General features: G+C 34.9%; 1 protein-coding gene across 19 annotated transcripts in view; it reads left to right on the top strand.

The window, feature by feature from the left end:
* The first annotated feature begins 4,150 nt into the window (after positions 1-4,150).
* Positions 4,151-17,261, top strand: part of LOC114286999 (mediator of RNA polymerase II transcription subunit 16) — an 81,623-nt gene continuing 68,512 nt past the window's right edge. For 15 of the 19 annotated variants that reach the window (XR_014340972.1, XR_014340973.1, XR_014340971.1 and 12 more), the window contains exons 1-3: positions 4,151-4,600; positions 11,907-11,975; positions 16,203-16,291. Coding sequence is in view for 6 of the 19 variants with exons in the window: in XM_082888548.1 (XP_082744674.1) it covers positions 4,344-4,600; positions 11,907-11,975; positions 16,203-16,291 (415 nt within the window). In the remaining 13 variants the exon portion in view is untranslated. The remainder of the gene's footprint in view (positions 4,601-11,906; positions 11,976-16,202; positions 16,292-17,261) is intronic. The other 4 variants (XM_082888554.1, XM_082888555.1, XM_082888553.1 and 1 more) reach the window with 2 other exon arrangements.

Here is a 17,261-nt window from a genome sequence, read left to right as displayed (position 1 = left end):
AAATATAAAAATTAATTTGATGAAATAAACACACAAAAATTATATATTTTTGAAATTCTCAAAAACAATCTTCATTAAAAAAAAATTATATGAAAATAATTTTTTTTAAAAGAAATAAAAAATACACAAAACCAATCTGTGCATGAGAACAAATCAAATACAGAGGAGTTTTGGAAAGATACTTAGAAGCTAGTTTTTTGATTTTTTTTGACTTTTTTGAAAAAAATGTGTAAAAAATGTGAGAGGTGATGTGATGATGTAATCAAGAATTTTTTACACGCTTTTTTCAAAAAAAAAAAAAAAAAACCAAAAAACTAGCTTTTAACCACCTTTTCAAAGCTCCTATCTATTTGATTTACACCTATGCACAGGTTGGATTTGTGTGTTTTTTATTTAAAAAATTATTTTTATATGATTTTTTTTTAATGAAGATTTTTTTTGAGAATTTCAAAAAATATGATTTTTGTGTGTTTATTTCATCAAATTAATTTTTATATTTAAAAAATGATAATTTCAAAACATAACTAAACATAGTGATTACTTTTTATTTATTTTAATTTTTTATTAAATATATTTAATATTAGTCACATTTTAAAGGTATATTTTCAATGATATTTTAATTTTATAAAATTAAGTTTTTATATTAAAAATTATATATATTATGAGAATAAAATGAAAAAGATTAAAATAGTTTTTTTAATTTTTTATTAGAGAGAGAGAGAGAGAGAATATGTGAGAGTGAATTTCACTATGCATTCCTACACTTTACACAAAATTTCACTTTAGCCCCTACACACCAAAATTGTGATATTTAACTCCCTAAAGGGTAACTTCTGTTAGCTTTACTGTTAATAGAAGGGCCAATGCGACCCCTGTCTAAAAGTTCAGGGGGCTAAGTGTCACAATTTGATGTTTAGGGACTAAAGTGAGATTTTGTGTAAAGTGCAGGGATGCGAGGTGTAATTTATCCCTTATATTTTTATTTTTTTTATTTTACCAAGTTTCTCTTAAAATTATGGGAAATTACAAATCATCAAAAATAATTACAAACACATTTGTGTACAATTTTTTCAATGCAAATAAATCACAACAAAAATTACACTCTCACCTTTTTGATAAATATTTTTTGCAATTCCTATTGTCTCCAAATTTCTCCTAAAACGATTAACCTAAACACTTTATAATAGTTTTTTTTATAATAATTTTTATTATGGACAATTACTTTATTGATGCACACCAAACACAACTAACCCAAAAAACACATGCACACCTGATTCTCTCTCCCCCCTCAAAAAAAAAAAATAAAAAAATAAAAAAATAAAAAAAAATAAATAGGGACAAGTACCAAAAAAAAAAAAATCTAAAGTTTTAATCTCGTAACAAAGTAAATTTTGAGTTTTTAATTTTAAAATTTTAAATTGTTTTCAATATAAATTATTTACCTATTTTTGTTGAGTAAGATAGATAGAAAAATTAGTATTTTAATCATTAAATTCAATAAAAATGATATTATTTAAAGATTTTATGTATAATTACATTAAATTTAATGAGTAATTTTTTTTTTGTTAATTTTACTTAAAAAAAGTAGCCAAACAATTTGAATCGAAAACTAATTAAAAGATTAAGTTATAACATAATTTATTTTGTTACAAGCTTAAAATCTTTGAGATTTTTTAAAAAGGGCTGGGTTTATTTCATGTTGAGATGAGAAAAGTTAAAGGGCTTATGGGATCCATCATCAGCCAAGTTTTAATAATGTGAACTTTTCATTGTAATAATAAATTCGATTCAATTATCATACTAACTTTTTTTATTTTATTAAATTTGTGTTCGAAAAAATAGACGATAAATATATATATTTAAAATAGACTGTTTATTTTTTTAAAGACAAATGTGATAAAATAAAAATATTATGATTATCGAATTGACTTAAATATTTTTATAAATGATATATATTAAATGTCCTACAAAATAAGGCCTACTACATATTTTAGCTAAAAAGTCAAAAAGTCACTACAAGTTATTACATCACTCTTTCTATTTTTCTACATATAATTTTATAAAAAATTAAAAAATTACTAGAATAGTTTATTCCAAAATGAAGCCTAAATGTTCGAATTATGAAAGGTAAATTACAAATACATTCCATGAGATTTGCTTAAAATACAGATTGCCGTTGTGGTTTGAAAAATTACAAATATCCCATTGTTAGAATTTTTTATTTAACAGAATTAGCTGAAAAAATAAAATTCATAATTGTTCTCCTATATAATAATAGAATTACCTAAATTATTAATTGAAACATATTTACAACATTATTAAAAACTGTTAATTGACTTGATAAATTATTAATAAAAGAGACAATTTATTATAAATTAAAAACGTCAGGAGACAGAATGTAATTTTTAAAATTACGGAGGACGATTCGTATTTTAAGGATGATTTATATTTTGATGGGTAAATTATACTGACACCTCTTGAGGTTTATGTTTATTACAGTTCCCCCCTCACATTTTAAAAATTACATCTCTCCCCTTGAGATTTAAAGTTTTATTACAGGTTCCCCTCATCAATTTAATTTTTTTAAATACCAATTTTACCCTCATTGGGTAAATTACATTGACACCCTAACATTTTAGAAATTACAATCCCCTCCATAAGGTTTAAAGTAGCATTACCAATTGGCCATCGGTTAGTATTAGTTGGAAAAAAAAAATTCATTGAAAAAAAAATTAATTGAAATTTTTTTTTGTTAATAAAATTTTAAAACTTTTGTTTAAAAATTAATGTAAACTCATTTTTTGAATTTACGGTTTTTCCTCAAATTTACAAACTGAGACAATCATTTTTAAATCAAAAAAATTATCAAATAAGTTTTTATGACAGTTTTTAAAATTTTTGTAAATATAAATTGAAAATTGAAAACAAAATGGTCACCAAATAGGCCTCAGATGGTAAAAATGTCGTAAAATTAACAAATAATTAAATAAGTTACCAACGTAAGAAATGCTTTATCAAAAGATTCATAGGCTATGTATGGTTTGATATTTAGAATTTTTTTTAAAAAAATAAAAATTAATTTATAAAAAATAAAAAAATAATTATCATTTTAACTTTTGGGTAGGTTATATATACACGTATGACTGTTTCAATTTAATTTGTAAAAAATTATTTATAACCACTCGAAAGATAAAAATTATATAAAAATGATAATTATTTGTTATTTTTTATTTCTCAACCAGATTAATTTTTAATTTTTTAATTTTTTTTAAAAATCAAATCATACATAGCCTAAGAATCTTTTGATAAGTCATTTATTACATTGGTAACTTATTTAATTATTTATTAATTTTACGACATTTTTACCATTTGAAACCTGTTTAATAACCATTTCGTTTTCAGTTTTCAATTTATATTTACAAAAATTTTAAAAACTATCATAAAAACTTGTTTGATAATTTTTTTAGTTTATAAATGGTTGTCTCAGTTTGTAAATTTGAGAAAAAAATGTAAATTCAAAAAATGAGTTTATGTTGATTTTTAAACAGAAATTAAAAATTTTACTAACAATTTTTTTTTTCAATTTATTTTTTTTTTAAATAATTTGTTTTCCAATTTATTTATTTTTTCAATGATTTTTTTTTTCAACTAATACTAACCGAGGGGGCAATTGGTAATGCTATTTTAAACCTTAGGGAATGGATTGTAATTTCTAAAATGTGAGGAGTGTCAATGTAATTTATCTAGTAAGGGAAAAATTGGTATTTAAAAGAATTAAATTGTTGAGGAGAATCTATAATGAAACTTTAAACCTTAGGAGGAGATGTAATTTTCAAAAAATAAAAAAAACTGTAATAAATATAAATTTCAGGAAGTGTCAGTATAATTTATTCTATTTTAATTAAATCTCCTAAGATATATTTATAATTTATCCAATTATAAAAACGAATCCAAAAGGAGAGAAATCCAATCTTTTTAAAAATATCTCAAAAAATAGTTTTTCAAAAGCAAAGGCAAAAACAAAAGCAATTGGGAGAACCAAACCCAACACCTTCAAAAAAAAAAAAAAAAGAAAAAAAACAAAAGAAAAAAAAAGAAAAAGAAAAAGAAAAAGAATCTCGTCTATACTCCACTCGTCCCCACCCCACGCACACAACACAAACCTCACACGCAAAAAAACCCTATCATCCAATCTCTCTCTCTCTCTCTCTCTGTAGAGTCTCTATCTATACAGTGATTTCTGTCGCCCTCAATCGCGACTTCCCCCCCCCCCCACCACTTCCTTTCTCTCTCTCTCCCCCCACTTTCTCTCTCTATATAAATTTTGTATTTTGATTGGTACAATGAATTCCCCCTCTTGCGTTGCCAACCAAGACCCTGAAGAAGAGTCAACTACTGTTCCTTCTTCTTCTGAAGCGACAAAGGGTTCGGAGAAGGCCCAAGACGACGGCGGCTGCGGCGGCGGCGAGGAGGTGGCAGTAGAGGATCCCATGGAGGTGGATGCGGTGAATCCCGCTACCGTGTTTTGTATTGGGCTCCAGCAGCCCAGGTCTAATTTGATGCACAAAATGAGTGTTCCCGAACTTTGTCGAAATTTCAGGTAATTCGCTTCATTTGCTTTATTATGTAGTTTAGTTAATTTTGAGTGCCCGAGAACTGTCTCTGTCTCAGTCTCAGCCTCAGTCTCATCATGGCTTTGTAATCTGTGAATTACTTTTATCATGTTTCATGGCATTTAGTTATTTTTTGAATTCAGTGTAATTTGTTTAATTTTCAATTTTAATGGGCTTAATTTGCTTAATTATGTACTTTGAGTTAATTATGAGTGCCCAAGAACGGTCCCCCCTCATGGCTTTGTAATATCTGAATTATTATTATTTTTCTGGCATTTAGTTAATTTTTGAATTCCGTGTAATCTGTTTAGTTTTTTTTTTTTTTTTAAATTTTAATTTTAATTTTAATGGGCTTAATTTGCTTAGTTATGTAGTTTGAGTTAATTATGAGTGCCCGAGAACGGTCTCATGGCGTTGTAATCTGTAAAGTACTGTTTTTTTTGCTGGAATTTAGTTAATTTTTGGTTAGTGGTTGGGAAATGGTAAGCAATTTGGAAAGAGAAGGTTGAAGAAATGGATAAGAGCTTTGAAGTGAACATTTTGAAATGGCTTCAAATTCTTTCTAGAGTCAAATTATTTACTCAAATCACTGGGAGTTGGTATTTGTTGTTCTTTTTTAGGACGTTGTTCTGTTAATTAGTTCAACATTGGCTTACTTTTGAAGGCAGTGATACTATGTAGCTTAGAACGGATAACTATTCAAAATATATGTATACCATATTTCAACTTAAAAGGCCAGGTTTAATATGTCTGGATATCATATTTTTCTTCTCCCTCTTCTTTTGGGCCTCATGTCAATAGTCCTATTTCTGTATTTACTAACGAAAGGAATGGGAATCTATTGCTCTTCTGGCTGTGGGTCTATGATAGAGGATGGAGCATGAGAGTGGGTAAGGGGACTAGAGGTGGACATGGATAGAGCAGAGGGAGGTCGTTCAGGTGGCAGAGGGGAATTGGTAGTGCTTAGCTCCTTGGGTAGCATTAGGGGAGCTTCGATTAGTAGGGAAGGGGGAAGGAGGCAACTGACACTGATTTAGTGTTTACAGGGAAAGGGATTAGCGGGATTCAAAACTACTTCTTGAGGTGGGAATGGTTGTCAAAACTACTTCTTCTAGTTGACTACTTCTCTATTGCTGTTCGAAGCCCAGTTAAAGGTGTTGAATGACCGGCTATATAGGCAATGGAGGTGTTTAGTTTGTAGTATGATAAAGGGGAGGATGTTTTACATTGGGTACTTGGGAACATCAAAGGATTGAGCAGGTATGTGGTTTGTGAGAGATATGAGTGTGTACTGATGAAGGTGTTTTGTGCCATTGAACAGACGAAAATCTCAGACTAGATAGTAGGATATTGTTATGAAAAGCTCACTGAGGCATGCTCCTAGACGTGGGGTTCACTAAGGCATGGTTTGGGAAGAGGGTTTAGGGGCTTTTTTGGTTAAAATAGCCACAAAAAACCAAATAGGCTTTTTAACCCAATAAGACAAAATATCACGTCCAACCCATAATCATTACATTCTTTCTCTCATAAAAAAGCCAAAAGAACCAAAAACCCTTCCCAAACCAGGCTTTTTAGCCCCAAGCTAAAATAGCTAAAAAGCCAACCCACTTCCCAAACCATGCCTAAATCACCTAAGACGACTCAACACCCTTGAGGTGAGGCAACTTTAATGAAGCGCAGTCGACGAGTAAGGCACAGAGAGGCACACACCTCTTTCAATTGTACCTAATTTGTCAAAGATGCAATATCGACCCTTAAATCTAATGAAGTACATTATGATTTTATGCGTTGGCATATCTTATGAAAGCTCCTCAAATAAATAAAGAGCCTCAATGCACCTCCCATCTTAATAACGTTGGGTGAAGAAAACGGGAGTTAGTTTGGTGTGCATTGTAAATTATGACTCCAAAAGCAAACAACGTTATTTAAGGCGAGAGGCGCCTGTGGCCTAGGCATGACGCATGAGATTCATCGAAGTGAGATATATCTTATAGATATTGCATAGTTCTTAATGAGTATGAGAAATTTATTGTTTGTTTTATAACTTAGACTACATCAACAATTTCAAATGCAGCGAAATCGAATAGTTAAAAATAGTTAACCAATTATACAACTAAATGATTAAAAAAAAGTAATTAATAATTAAGAAATTAAATATTTAAACAAATTAAGTAAACTAAAAAGTTAGGAATCCAAAATTTGTCCAGAATCAGTTTGTGGGGTGAAGATTAAATTGATGAGGTGTGGGGTCCATGAGTGAAATGAATTTGAACCATTGATTGCTATTTTTGGATAAATTATGGTAAGATATTTTGGGTTTGTAGTCTTCTTGTTAAGTAGTTATATAAAAAAGTAAGCAAATTAAGACAGTAACAACAAACCCTTAGGCTACAAATTACTATTTGACCGTTGTTATTGATTAGAGGGGAAATTTTCTAGACTGAGATACGCTGCAGGCACTTGAACAAAAAATCAAATTTGAATAAAATAATTTGGAATCCAATGATAAAAGGGAAAATAACGTAAATATATATTATTCTTTTTTAGATTTTAAAATTATTATCTTTGAATTAAATATTCGTATATATGACATGTAAGAATGGTTTATCTTTGTATATTCCATATAATAAATATAAAAAATAATATATTTTGTGTATATCCCCCATGTGTCATGTCATGTCTTACAAGCTTTGTAAATTTTTATGTTGGCGTGTCTGTGTTGTGTCACATGCCTGTGTCCGTACTTCTTAAGCTAATACATAAAATCATAATTGTCAAACTGGGAATTGTATCGTGAATTGAAACTTTTAATTTAAAGATTTTTAAAGCTTAAAACATTTAATTTATTTATGAATAGAGCTTTCTAAAGTAGATAATATGATCTTTTATTCACACTTCATTTTCAATACATAGAATTGGAAAATGATTTCTTAATATTTTGATATAACTATATATTTGTATTATAACTTAAAAAACTAAAAATATATTGTTATATTATTTTAGGGATATATTTTTTGTCGTGTTCTTACCGTGTCGTGTCCCAGCTTTTTGAAAATTGTTGCGTTGACTTGTTTGTATCATGTCGTATTTGTGTTCCATGTGTGTATTCATACTTCTTAGGTGGCAAATAATCTGGCCAAGAGGAGATTGATCATAATTTTTCAAGAATTGTTTTGGCCACTTGCATCTTCTTGGACTTTTTTTAGTTGCATAATTTGCTTTGTTTGGTGTTTTTGTAATATTGTACCTTGACGTGGTTTTTTATTTTTATTTTTATTTTTATTTTTTGTATTGAAGGGCATCATGACCTTGTTTGCCTGGGTTTGTTGCTCCTCTAGTTCAACATGTTATCCTTGGTTAATCAACAATAACTGTAGTAATAGAATTACTCCGTTTACAACCAACTTGATGGTTGATTCTTGGGATACCAAACCATATATTAGTTATCTCTTATTCCAGTAAAATCTTGATTATTAGGCTATTGAGTGTTATAATCTGTGGAAAATTTAATGTATAAAGAGAAATAGAGAATTGTATAGATATTGATTGTATTATTGATCGATGTATTGAATGTTACAATGATTCCTATATATAGAAGAGTAGGTGGTAGTAGGTGGTAGATGGAGTAGGTAAACTGGAGGTGGTAGTGGTGTAGTGGGTTAGGTTTAGTGGAGTAGGTGAGGTGGTAGTGGTGTAGTGAGTTAGGTTTAGTGGAGTAGGTTTAAGTGGGTGAAGTAGGTGGAGAGTAGGTGGAGTTTAACAGCCCCCCGCAAACTCAAGGGGGATAGGAACTAACCAACTTGAGTTTGGAGAGAGTAACAAAACAAGAAAATACATAAAAATAAAAGAGGATAAGAGACACTGTATGGTCGTGTCAGACCATTGGTGAAGATACTGGATGGTGGTGTCATAACGTTGTAGAGGACACTGTATGGGGGTGTCATAACCATGTAGAGGACACTGTATGGTGGTGTCATAACGGTGTAGAGGACACTGGATAGCGGTGTCAGACCGATGTAGAAGACAGTTTATGGGGTCATGTCGGACCGTTGTAGCAGACAATGTTGTGACAGTTGTGGTGACAGTTTACGGAGTCTTGCTGGACCCTTGTAGAAACTAACCGGAATCAATGTCGGGACAGTTTACAGAGTCTTGTCGGACCCATGAAGGAGCTAACCGGAATCAATGTCGGGACAGTTTACAGAGTCTTGTCGGACCCATATAGAAGACAGTTTATGGGGTCATGTCGGACCGCTGTAGAAGACTGTTTACGGGGTCATGTCGGACCGATGTAGAAGACAGTTTATGGGGTCATGTCGGACCGGTGTAGAAGACACTGTATGAGTGTGTATATAGGCTGCCCAAAAGATATACATGTAGATATATATATCGAGCCCGCAAAAGTCGCGCCCTCAAAAGGCGCGCCCACTTTATCAAAAGATGTGCCCGACAGAAATCATCGAGCGGCGAGCCATCAAAAGGCGCGCCAGACACGCGGCGATGCACGTGACCGACAGAACGCGTATCGGCCTCTTCGTCAGGGTCTTTATAAACCGAAGCGGAGGCTGAGGCTTGGAAGCATAACAAACCAGTTGAAACCTCTGCATTCTCAGAGAGCTTGTCTCGAAGAGCTGCAAATCTTGAAACACTCTGTAACCAACCCTGTCTGACAGTACCAATCGGTAATCGCTGCTTCTCTGAAACACTTAGCAACCCAAAAACATGGCCTCTTCTTCCCGTCCAGCTACCCAGAACATGGCCTCTTCTTCCCGTGGTCTGCTTACTCTCTTTCCCGACCTCAACGAGTCCACAAGAGAGAACCGGTGCGGTTGCCCTTGAACCTCAACCAAACGCCCCTGAGTTTGCTCCGTTGACCTTTCCTATGCGGTCTGTGGAGCAAAGAATGGCAGCGCAATCAGATATTGAGGCGAATCAGTATACTTTGAAGTCATGTGTGGAAACTATGACTGCGGTCACAAACTTGTCGCACCGGCTGCAGAGTAGGACAAATGAGGTGCAGCAGTTAAACGCCCAACTGGCTCTGCTCCAACGCATGTATAAGGATGCGCGAGCAGAGATAAGTGTGCTAAAGGCGAAAAATAAGGAACTGAAGCGGAAGGCCACCGTTATGTTCCGATTTGGAGGTCCGCCATATGCTGCAGTGGAGGAGCAGGGAGTAGTGATCGTGCCCAGTGGAGTGGGTGCGGGAAACACAGAGGCAGCACCGGCAAGGGCCGCCCAGGACGGAGGCAAGAAAAAGCGACCCGCAGCAGAGTAGGGAAGCAAAATCCCGCCTGTGGATGTGGTTGTTTTGTGTGTGTGTTTTTTTTTTTTGTTTTTTTTTTTTTTTTTGGTGTAAAATGCTGATCGGGGTTGATCCCCGGCATGAAGAAATGACAAGTTTGTAAAATATATTTTTTTTTTTTTTGGGTAGTGTTGTGTTGAAAAAATAAAAATAAAATGAAAGAAAACAAGGGAGAAAGAAAATAGATAAAAAAATATGTATAGATGGATTATATGAAAAATATCAGGGTGATTGTTTCAAAAATAAAGTGGGGGTATGTAAAAAGGAGGAAAAGTGATTTGGAAAAAATAAATAAAAAATAAGTGATTTTAAAATCAAATGGAGGAGAGTTTGAGTAATAGAATATAATAAAAAGAGATATATATATATATATATATATATAAAGTAAAGAAGGTGGGGAACAACATGATAAGGGTGTATTTTAAAATGATAAATAAAAGAAAGTTGAAGACAACATGATACCGGTGTGTATGGATGTGATAATGAGAGTGAAACAAACTTGGTGAGTGTGATTAAATAAATAAAAGAAGAATGGGTGTGCTTTCCTTAGTGCTCCTCTCTCTGCCTTCAAAGTCGAGATTGGTCTCTCCAAACGAAGGCTCAACATTCAAATCATTGTAGTCCTCTGAAAAGGTTCTAACCATGTGCCACAAAATTGGCCCCACCATTATTTGCCTGATAGATAGATGGCTGGAAGCCCTTGACAACACCAGCACCACATATGGACAAATGCATACACACACAATCACAGCGCTGGCACCACCGATGAGTATGGTGGATAGCCTCCTGTGGGCCATCTCTAACACCTCATCATCTCTATAACCAGATACTGATATTAAACAGAATGTTAATATAAATATCAGCAGCCCATAATCGTATCTTGCTTTCATTCTTGGAAAAAATCTTATGAATGTCACTACTGCAGCTAGTATGAAGACGAAAAGCCCAAGTAGTATGGGCTCACATATTTCTCCAGAAAAACTAGCAATTCGATGAGCTCCAACGCCAAGAGTACCAGCAAGCAGTGTTGCAAAACCCCTATTTACACCCCTTCCAAGTGTTGCACCCACAGAGAAGTCAAAGACAACAACAATAGTAAGAACAACCCACATTGCAGAGACACCAAAACCATCATAGAGAGGGTCACAGCAGTAGAACTAAAAGGTTGAGAAGGTGGTGTAGAGAGAAACCGAAGAGAGAGTTGCCGAGAGAGAGAGGTTGGCCTCTTCATCTCAGAGAGAGATGAGAATGGTTGATCTTTGTATGTAGAGAAGTCGCCTCTGGTGGCGGCGAACTGGAAGCTATATGTATTGATAGAGATGACAGCGGAATAGGTTGAGGTCCGGCGGGCGGCTAAGGTGAGGTTGCCGCCCGCCGGGGAAGCGAAAATACTAGGTTCTAAACCTGCTCTGATACCATGTGGAAAATTTAATGTATAAAGAGAAATAGAGAATTGTATAGATATTGATTGTATTATTGATCGATGTATTGAATGTTACAATGATTCCTATATATAGAAGAGTAGGTGGTAGTAGGTGGTAGATGGAGTAGGTAAAGTGGAGGTGGTAGTGGTGTAGTGGGTTAGGTTTAGTGGAGTAGGTGAGGTGGTAGTGGTATAGTGAGTTAGGTTTAGTGGAGTAGGTTTAAGTGGGTGAAGTAGGTGGAGAGTAGGTGGAGATCCTTGCAAAATAAAGCTGGGTAACTAGTAGATAAGCACACTAGGTTGTAGTCAAAAGACTACAACCTAGAAGTTCTGTGCTTAGCTTAGTGTATTTTTTTTTTTTCATAAGACTAAAAGAGGTGTAACCTAGAAAATTTAGTTCTTAGCTTAATATGTTTTTAAATGTATTATCAGTCCTTTTTAGGAAATATTTGGTATAATATAACTGGCTCGAAGTGGACACTATCATTTCTCATGGTGGAATGCATCTATTTCCCCCTTCTTACATTAAGGATTATTGTAATTCCATTTTTTTTTCTTTTTCCAGTTCTGTTGCTTGGTGTGGGAAGCTAAATGCTATAGCATGTGCATCAGAAACTTGCGCGAGAATTCCAAGGTTTGTGTACCAAATTGAACTACTCTTGTTTTTAGTGAAGTACAGCAAAAGTATGTGCTTCTGCCTATGTTAAAAAGGGGTTCTAAGTTCATGTACTTTTGTGTGTGATAATTGACAGTGGGAACACAATGTAAGATGCAGTTCACGATCTTGTTGCTTATATTATTTATATATATATGCGTTACAGAGTGTTGTATTTAGAAAGGTGCAATGCTATGCCTAATGGAGATTCGGAGAATTTCAAATACACAAAGAGGGTTAGAAATTTTACTTGGCTCAAAATCTTCTTCACTTGGATTGAAAGCTAGGGCTTTGCATGGACCCTTCAATTTTGTAATCACTGAAGGAGGAAAAGAATTTAGTTGAACCACATCTGGTGTATTTTAAAATGTTAGAATTTACCATTCACACTCACCTACTACACTCCACCTACCACCAATTTACCCTCACCTACTCCTCACCTACTACCCAAACCCTCTCCTATATAATGAGCCACTCTGATTTGTAATATAACAACAACATAAATCAATCAATAATACATAAATTCTTTCATGGTATCAGAGCAGGTTTAGAACCTAATATTTTCGCTTCCCCGGCGGGCGGCAACCTCACCTTAGCTGCCCGCCGGACCTCAACCTAGTCCGCTAAAAGTTTCTACACATACCTTGAAATTTCTTCGAGTCTACCGCCTTCACGCCCAACTCCTTCGAGTCGCTGTCCTTGACTCACACAGTCAACCCATCACCACAAATTTTCTTCCTTGAAGCTTCGTCTGTTTTCGCCCCTAATACTTTCTTGTTGAGCACCGATTCGAGGTTCAGCAACTTCTAGAGTTGTCTCACTCTCTGTACTCTCTTTCCCAATCACCAGAGGCTGATACACCATGGCGGGGAAGCAAGCACTTTCATATTAGCTGCTATCTGCGGAACCTTGGGACTTCTCTATACACAACTCCATTTTCTTTACTGATTTGCTAACTTCTTCGAATTTATGTAGCATCAAATCCGTAGGCCGTATACTGCTGTGCTCACCTGAAGCATCACGTGGGGAACCCACGATCTTCCAACTTTTGGATGGTGATCTGAAAACAGCTGGACCCTCAGCAGAAGATCCAACGCGGACCATACTTTCCCCTTCACCAATTTGAGCAGCAGATCTCCGAGTTCTACCCACATCTTGTATGACCTTGGCAGCTTCAGTCACAATGATCTTCCTCAGAAGCCCAGGGTTATAAACCCCTTGCACCTGCAACTCATCTACAGGAGTAATTACAATAGAAAAGCATGTCTCACCCACATGCACTCTCTTTCCCTCTTTCCCACCATGTCTCACCCATACCCTTTTTTTTAATTTTTTAAACCAATCTTCACCTCTTACACACCCACACATACACACTGACAAACTCACACCCGTGGTCTCCCACATGCACTTTATGATAACATTATTTTATTTTATTTTTTTAATTCAATCCACTCCCTCTCTCTCTCATCCCTTTTTCCCTCCACTTCACTCCACCTACCAAGCCTCTGCTACTTGTGAGTTCCAACTGTTGAAGCACTTAGTAATTTGTGTGCACAAAGGCAGAGCCAACATTCTGTTTTCTTTTATTTTATTTTTCACTTCTCTCTCTCTCACTTTGCACCCACTCTCTTTTGCTGGCCTCTCTTTTCCTTTCTTTTATTTTATTATTGACCACCCATCTTTTCTTTTATTTTAATATCTATATATATCTTACATGGTATCTTAAAATAATGAATCCTAAAACCAAAACCATGTGCTGGTTCTATCCACGCTATTTCACACTTTTCTTTTCTTTTAATATATATATCTATATATATATTTTCTTATAATATATTTTCTCTATTCCTCCTTTTATTTTATTTTATTTTATTGTATAATAATGCAAAAAAAAAAAAAAAAAAAAAAAAAAACAAACAAACAAACACCAACCACCCATATTTTATTCATTTCCGGGATCAACCCCGATCACCATTTTACACAAAAAAAAAAAAAAAAAAAAAAAACAACACAAAATACACACAAACAACCACATTCACAGGTGGGCTTTTTCTTCTCTACTCTGCCGCCGGTCTCTTCTTCTTGCCTCCGTCTTGAGAGGCCCTTGACAGTGCTACCTCCGTGTTACCCACTCCACTGGGCATGATCACTACTCCCTGCTCCTCCACTGCAGCATATGGCGGACCTCCAAAACGGAACATCACGGTGGCCTTCCGCTTCAGCTCCTTATTTTCCGCCTTTAGCACACTGATCTCTGCTCGCGCATCCTTATACATGCGTTGGAGCAGAGCCAGCTGGGAGTTTAACTGCTGCACCTCATTTGCCCTACTCTGCAGCCGGTTCGACAAGTTTGTAACCGCAGTCATGGTTTCCACACATGACTTTAATGTATACTGATTGGCTTCCACATCCGACTGCACTGCCATTCTTTGCTCCACAGACCGCATCGGAAAGTTCAGCGGAGTAAACTCCGGGGCACTCGGTTGATGTTCCAGTGCCACCGCTCCAGTTCTCTCTCTTGTTGACTCGTTGAGGTCGGGAAAGAGGGTGAGCAGACTCCGGGAAGACGAGGCCATTTTCTGGGCAACAGAGTGTTACAGAATATCTCTCGTTACAGAGTATTACAGACTATTTCTCTCAGCACAAGGAACTCTCTTTCTCAGCAACACGAAGGATTTTTCAGAGGTTTCTCTCAGTTTTTCTCTGCCTCAGCCTCTGCCTTCGTCTTGGTTATATAGCCAAGGCAGCCACGCGTATCGCGCGCCACTTGCCACCAGACGACAAACGGGCACGCCAACCAAGGCACTCACGTGCCTCGCCATCATGTCCGGCACACCTTTTTATGACTTGGGCACGCCTTTTGATGGCACACCTTTTTATGGATTGGGCACGCCTTTTGATGGCACGCCTTTTTGAAAAATTGGGCACACCTTTTGAGGGTGCGACTTTTTAAGGGTCCGACAAGACTCTGTAAACTGTCCCGACATTGATTCCGGTTAGCTCCTTTATGGGTCCGACAAGACTCTGTAAACTGTCCCGACATAGATTCCGGTTAGTTTCTACAAGGGTCCGACAAGACTCTGTAAACTGTCCCGACATTGATTCCGGTTAGTTTCTACAAGGGTCCAGCAAGACTCCGTAAACTGTCACAACAACTGTCACAACATTGTCTACTACAACGGTCCGACATGACTCCATAAACTGTCTTCTACATCGGTATGACACCACCATACAGTGTCCTCTACAACGTTATGACACCACCATACAGTGTCTTCACCAATGGTCTGACACGACCATACAGTGTCTCCTATCCTTTTTTTTATTTTTATGTATTTTTCTTGTTTTGTTCCTCTCTTCAAACTCAAGTTGGTTAGTTTCTATCCTCCTTGAGTTTGCGGGGGGCTGTTAGAATTTACCATTCACACTCACCTACTACACTCCACCTACCACCAATTTACCCTCACCTACTCCTCACCTACTACCCAAACCCTCTCCTATATAATGAGCCACTCTGATTTGTAATATAACAACAACATAAATCAATCAATAATACATAAATTCTTTCATAAAATATGGCCATTCGCTTTGCTTTTGGGTTTCACATCTTCCAAGTGTTTTGTTCGCAAGAGAAGTAGGAGAGAATAGAGGAGTTGCAAAAGTAGCTTCCATTTAGAAGATAGATATCATTGTATCGATAGAACAAGATATGAGATGAAATGTTATTTTTTTTAATGTTATTGACAGAGGGGGCTCACAACAACGGCTCCAAATGAATGTTACTTTTTTATTTTATTTTTATTTTTTTATTGCAATATCATCTTACATGGTAAGAGTTTTCCTGCAAGCATTTTGGCTTATGCATTAGTTTTAAAAATAAGATTATTTTGTTGTATTCCCAATTGTATTGTGTTATCTTTGAGTTAGTTCCCTTCCTCAATGCTAAAGCTTCTGTACTTGAAATCAACAGTTTTAAGCCTTATTTTCATCACATATTTCACACCTTATGGGTGGAAAGGTTACTAAAACTCAGAATCATTGCAATCTGATTTTTGTTCAAGCTTTTAATTTCTTGGTTGTTGCCCAATGAACACTTCATTCTGTGCATATTGCAACTGCTTGTATTGCTTGTTAATGGTTTTGTGAATTATATTTATGAGAAATGTATTGGATATGGTTAACTTTCTCTTCATTTTTCTTTTCTTCTTGTAGTTCTAATGCCAATCCACCATTTTGGATTCCTATACATATTGTGATCCCAGAGCGACCAACGGAGTGTTCAGTGTTCAATGTCATAGCAGGTATTTTGACTACTGCTTTGTAGAGGTATTTGTCATTTGGGCTTCTAATCATGAGGCTTTTAAAAAAGGGAAAGGTTACCATGTGCACCTCAAAAAGGGTGCATATGGTGTGCACCTTATACAAAAGGTATAACTTCTACCACAGAATGTGTAACTTTTTGCTCATCACAAAAAATGTAACTTTTTGCTTATCACATAAAGTATAACTTCTACCACAATTCATGACTTTAGGGGAACACACTATAATATCGCCATTCATAACTTTTACCACAAAAATCGTAATTTTTTTTATTATTATGTGCACCTTTTTAGGGGGGCATATTGTAGCATTTCCCTTTGAAAAACTATCTTGTGTTGTATTTAATTTTGGTTGACTCATGGTGCTAACCTTTATCAGTTGTGATGTATGGTAATTTCTGTAATGCAAGGCATTATGTGGCTTACCTTAGAAATATTTGGCAAATTTTTATGCATGCTTAATTTCTTTATTGCCACGTGTGAATGTTAAATTCATAGGCTTATGGAAAAATTTGCTTATCAACTTACCTGGGATCGCAATTAGGGGTGGGCATCATGTCATTGTTGGATCTTGTTCATGTTATGTCATTTCGAATTTGCGTCGTAATTACCTCAATGCTAACCTTACCTGTTTATTATCTTATGTTATTATGTTGTGTTATTTTCGGTCGATGTCTGGTCCATGTCGTGTATGTGTCAAATTTTTTTTATTCTTAGTTAAAAGTAACATGTGTACGAAAATATTCAAAATTTTCTCTACAAGTTAAATTTAATGAAATTAATCTCTATTAGATGAATTCATTCATAAAAATATTTGATTTAAACTCAATTTCATTTCCCTAATTTACAAAAACCATATCCTATTATTATATATTTTTTAAACTAGTTTAACACTAAAATAGTAGACAAAAAATACATTATCTTCAATTAAAAACAAAAAAAGATTCTATTA

Source organism: Camellia sinensis, chromosome 9 (assembly GCF_055761805.1).
Source record: "Camellia sinensis isolate YWXY chromosome 9, ASM5576180v1, whole genome shotgun sequence".
NCBI lineage: Eukaryota > Viridiplantae > Streptophyta > Magnoliopsida > Ericales > Theaceae > Camellia > Camellia sinensis.
This window is presented reverse-complemented; position numbering and strand designations above follow the sequence as displayed.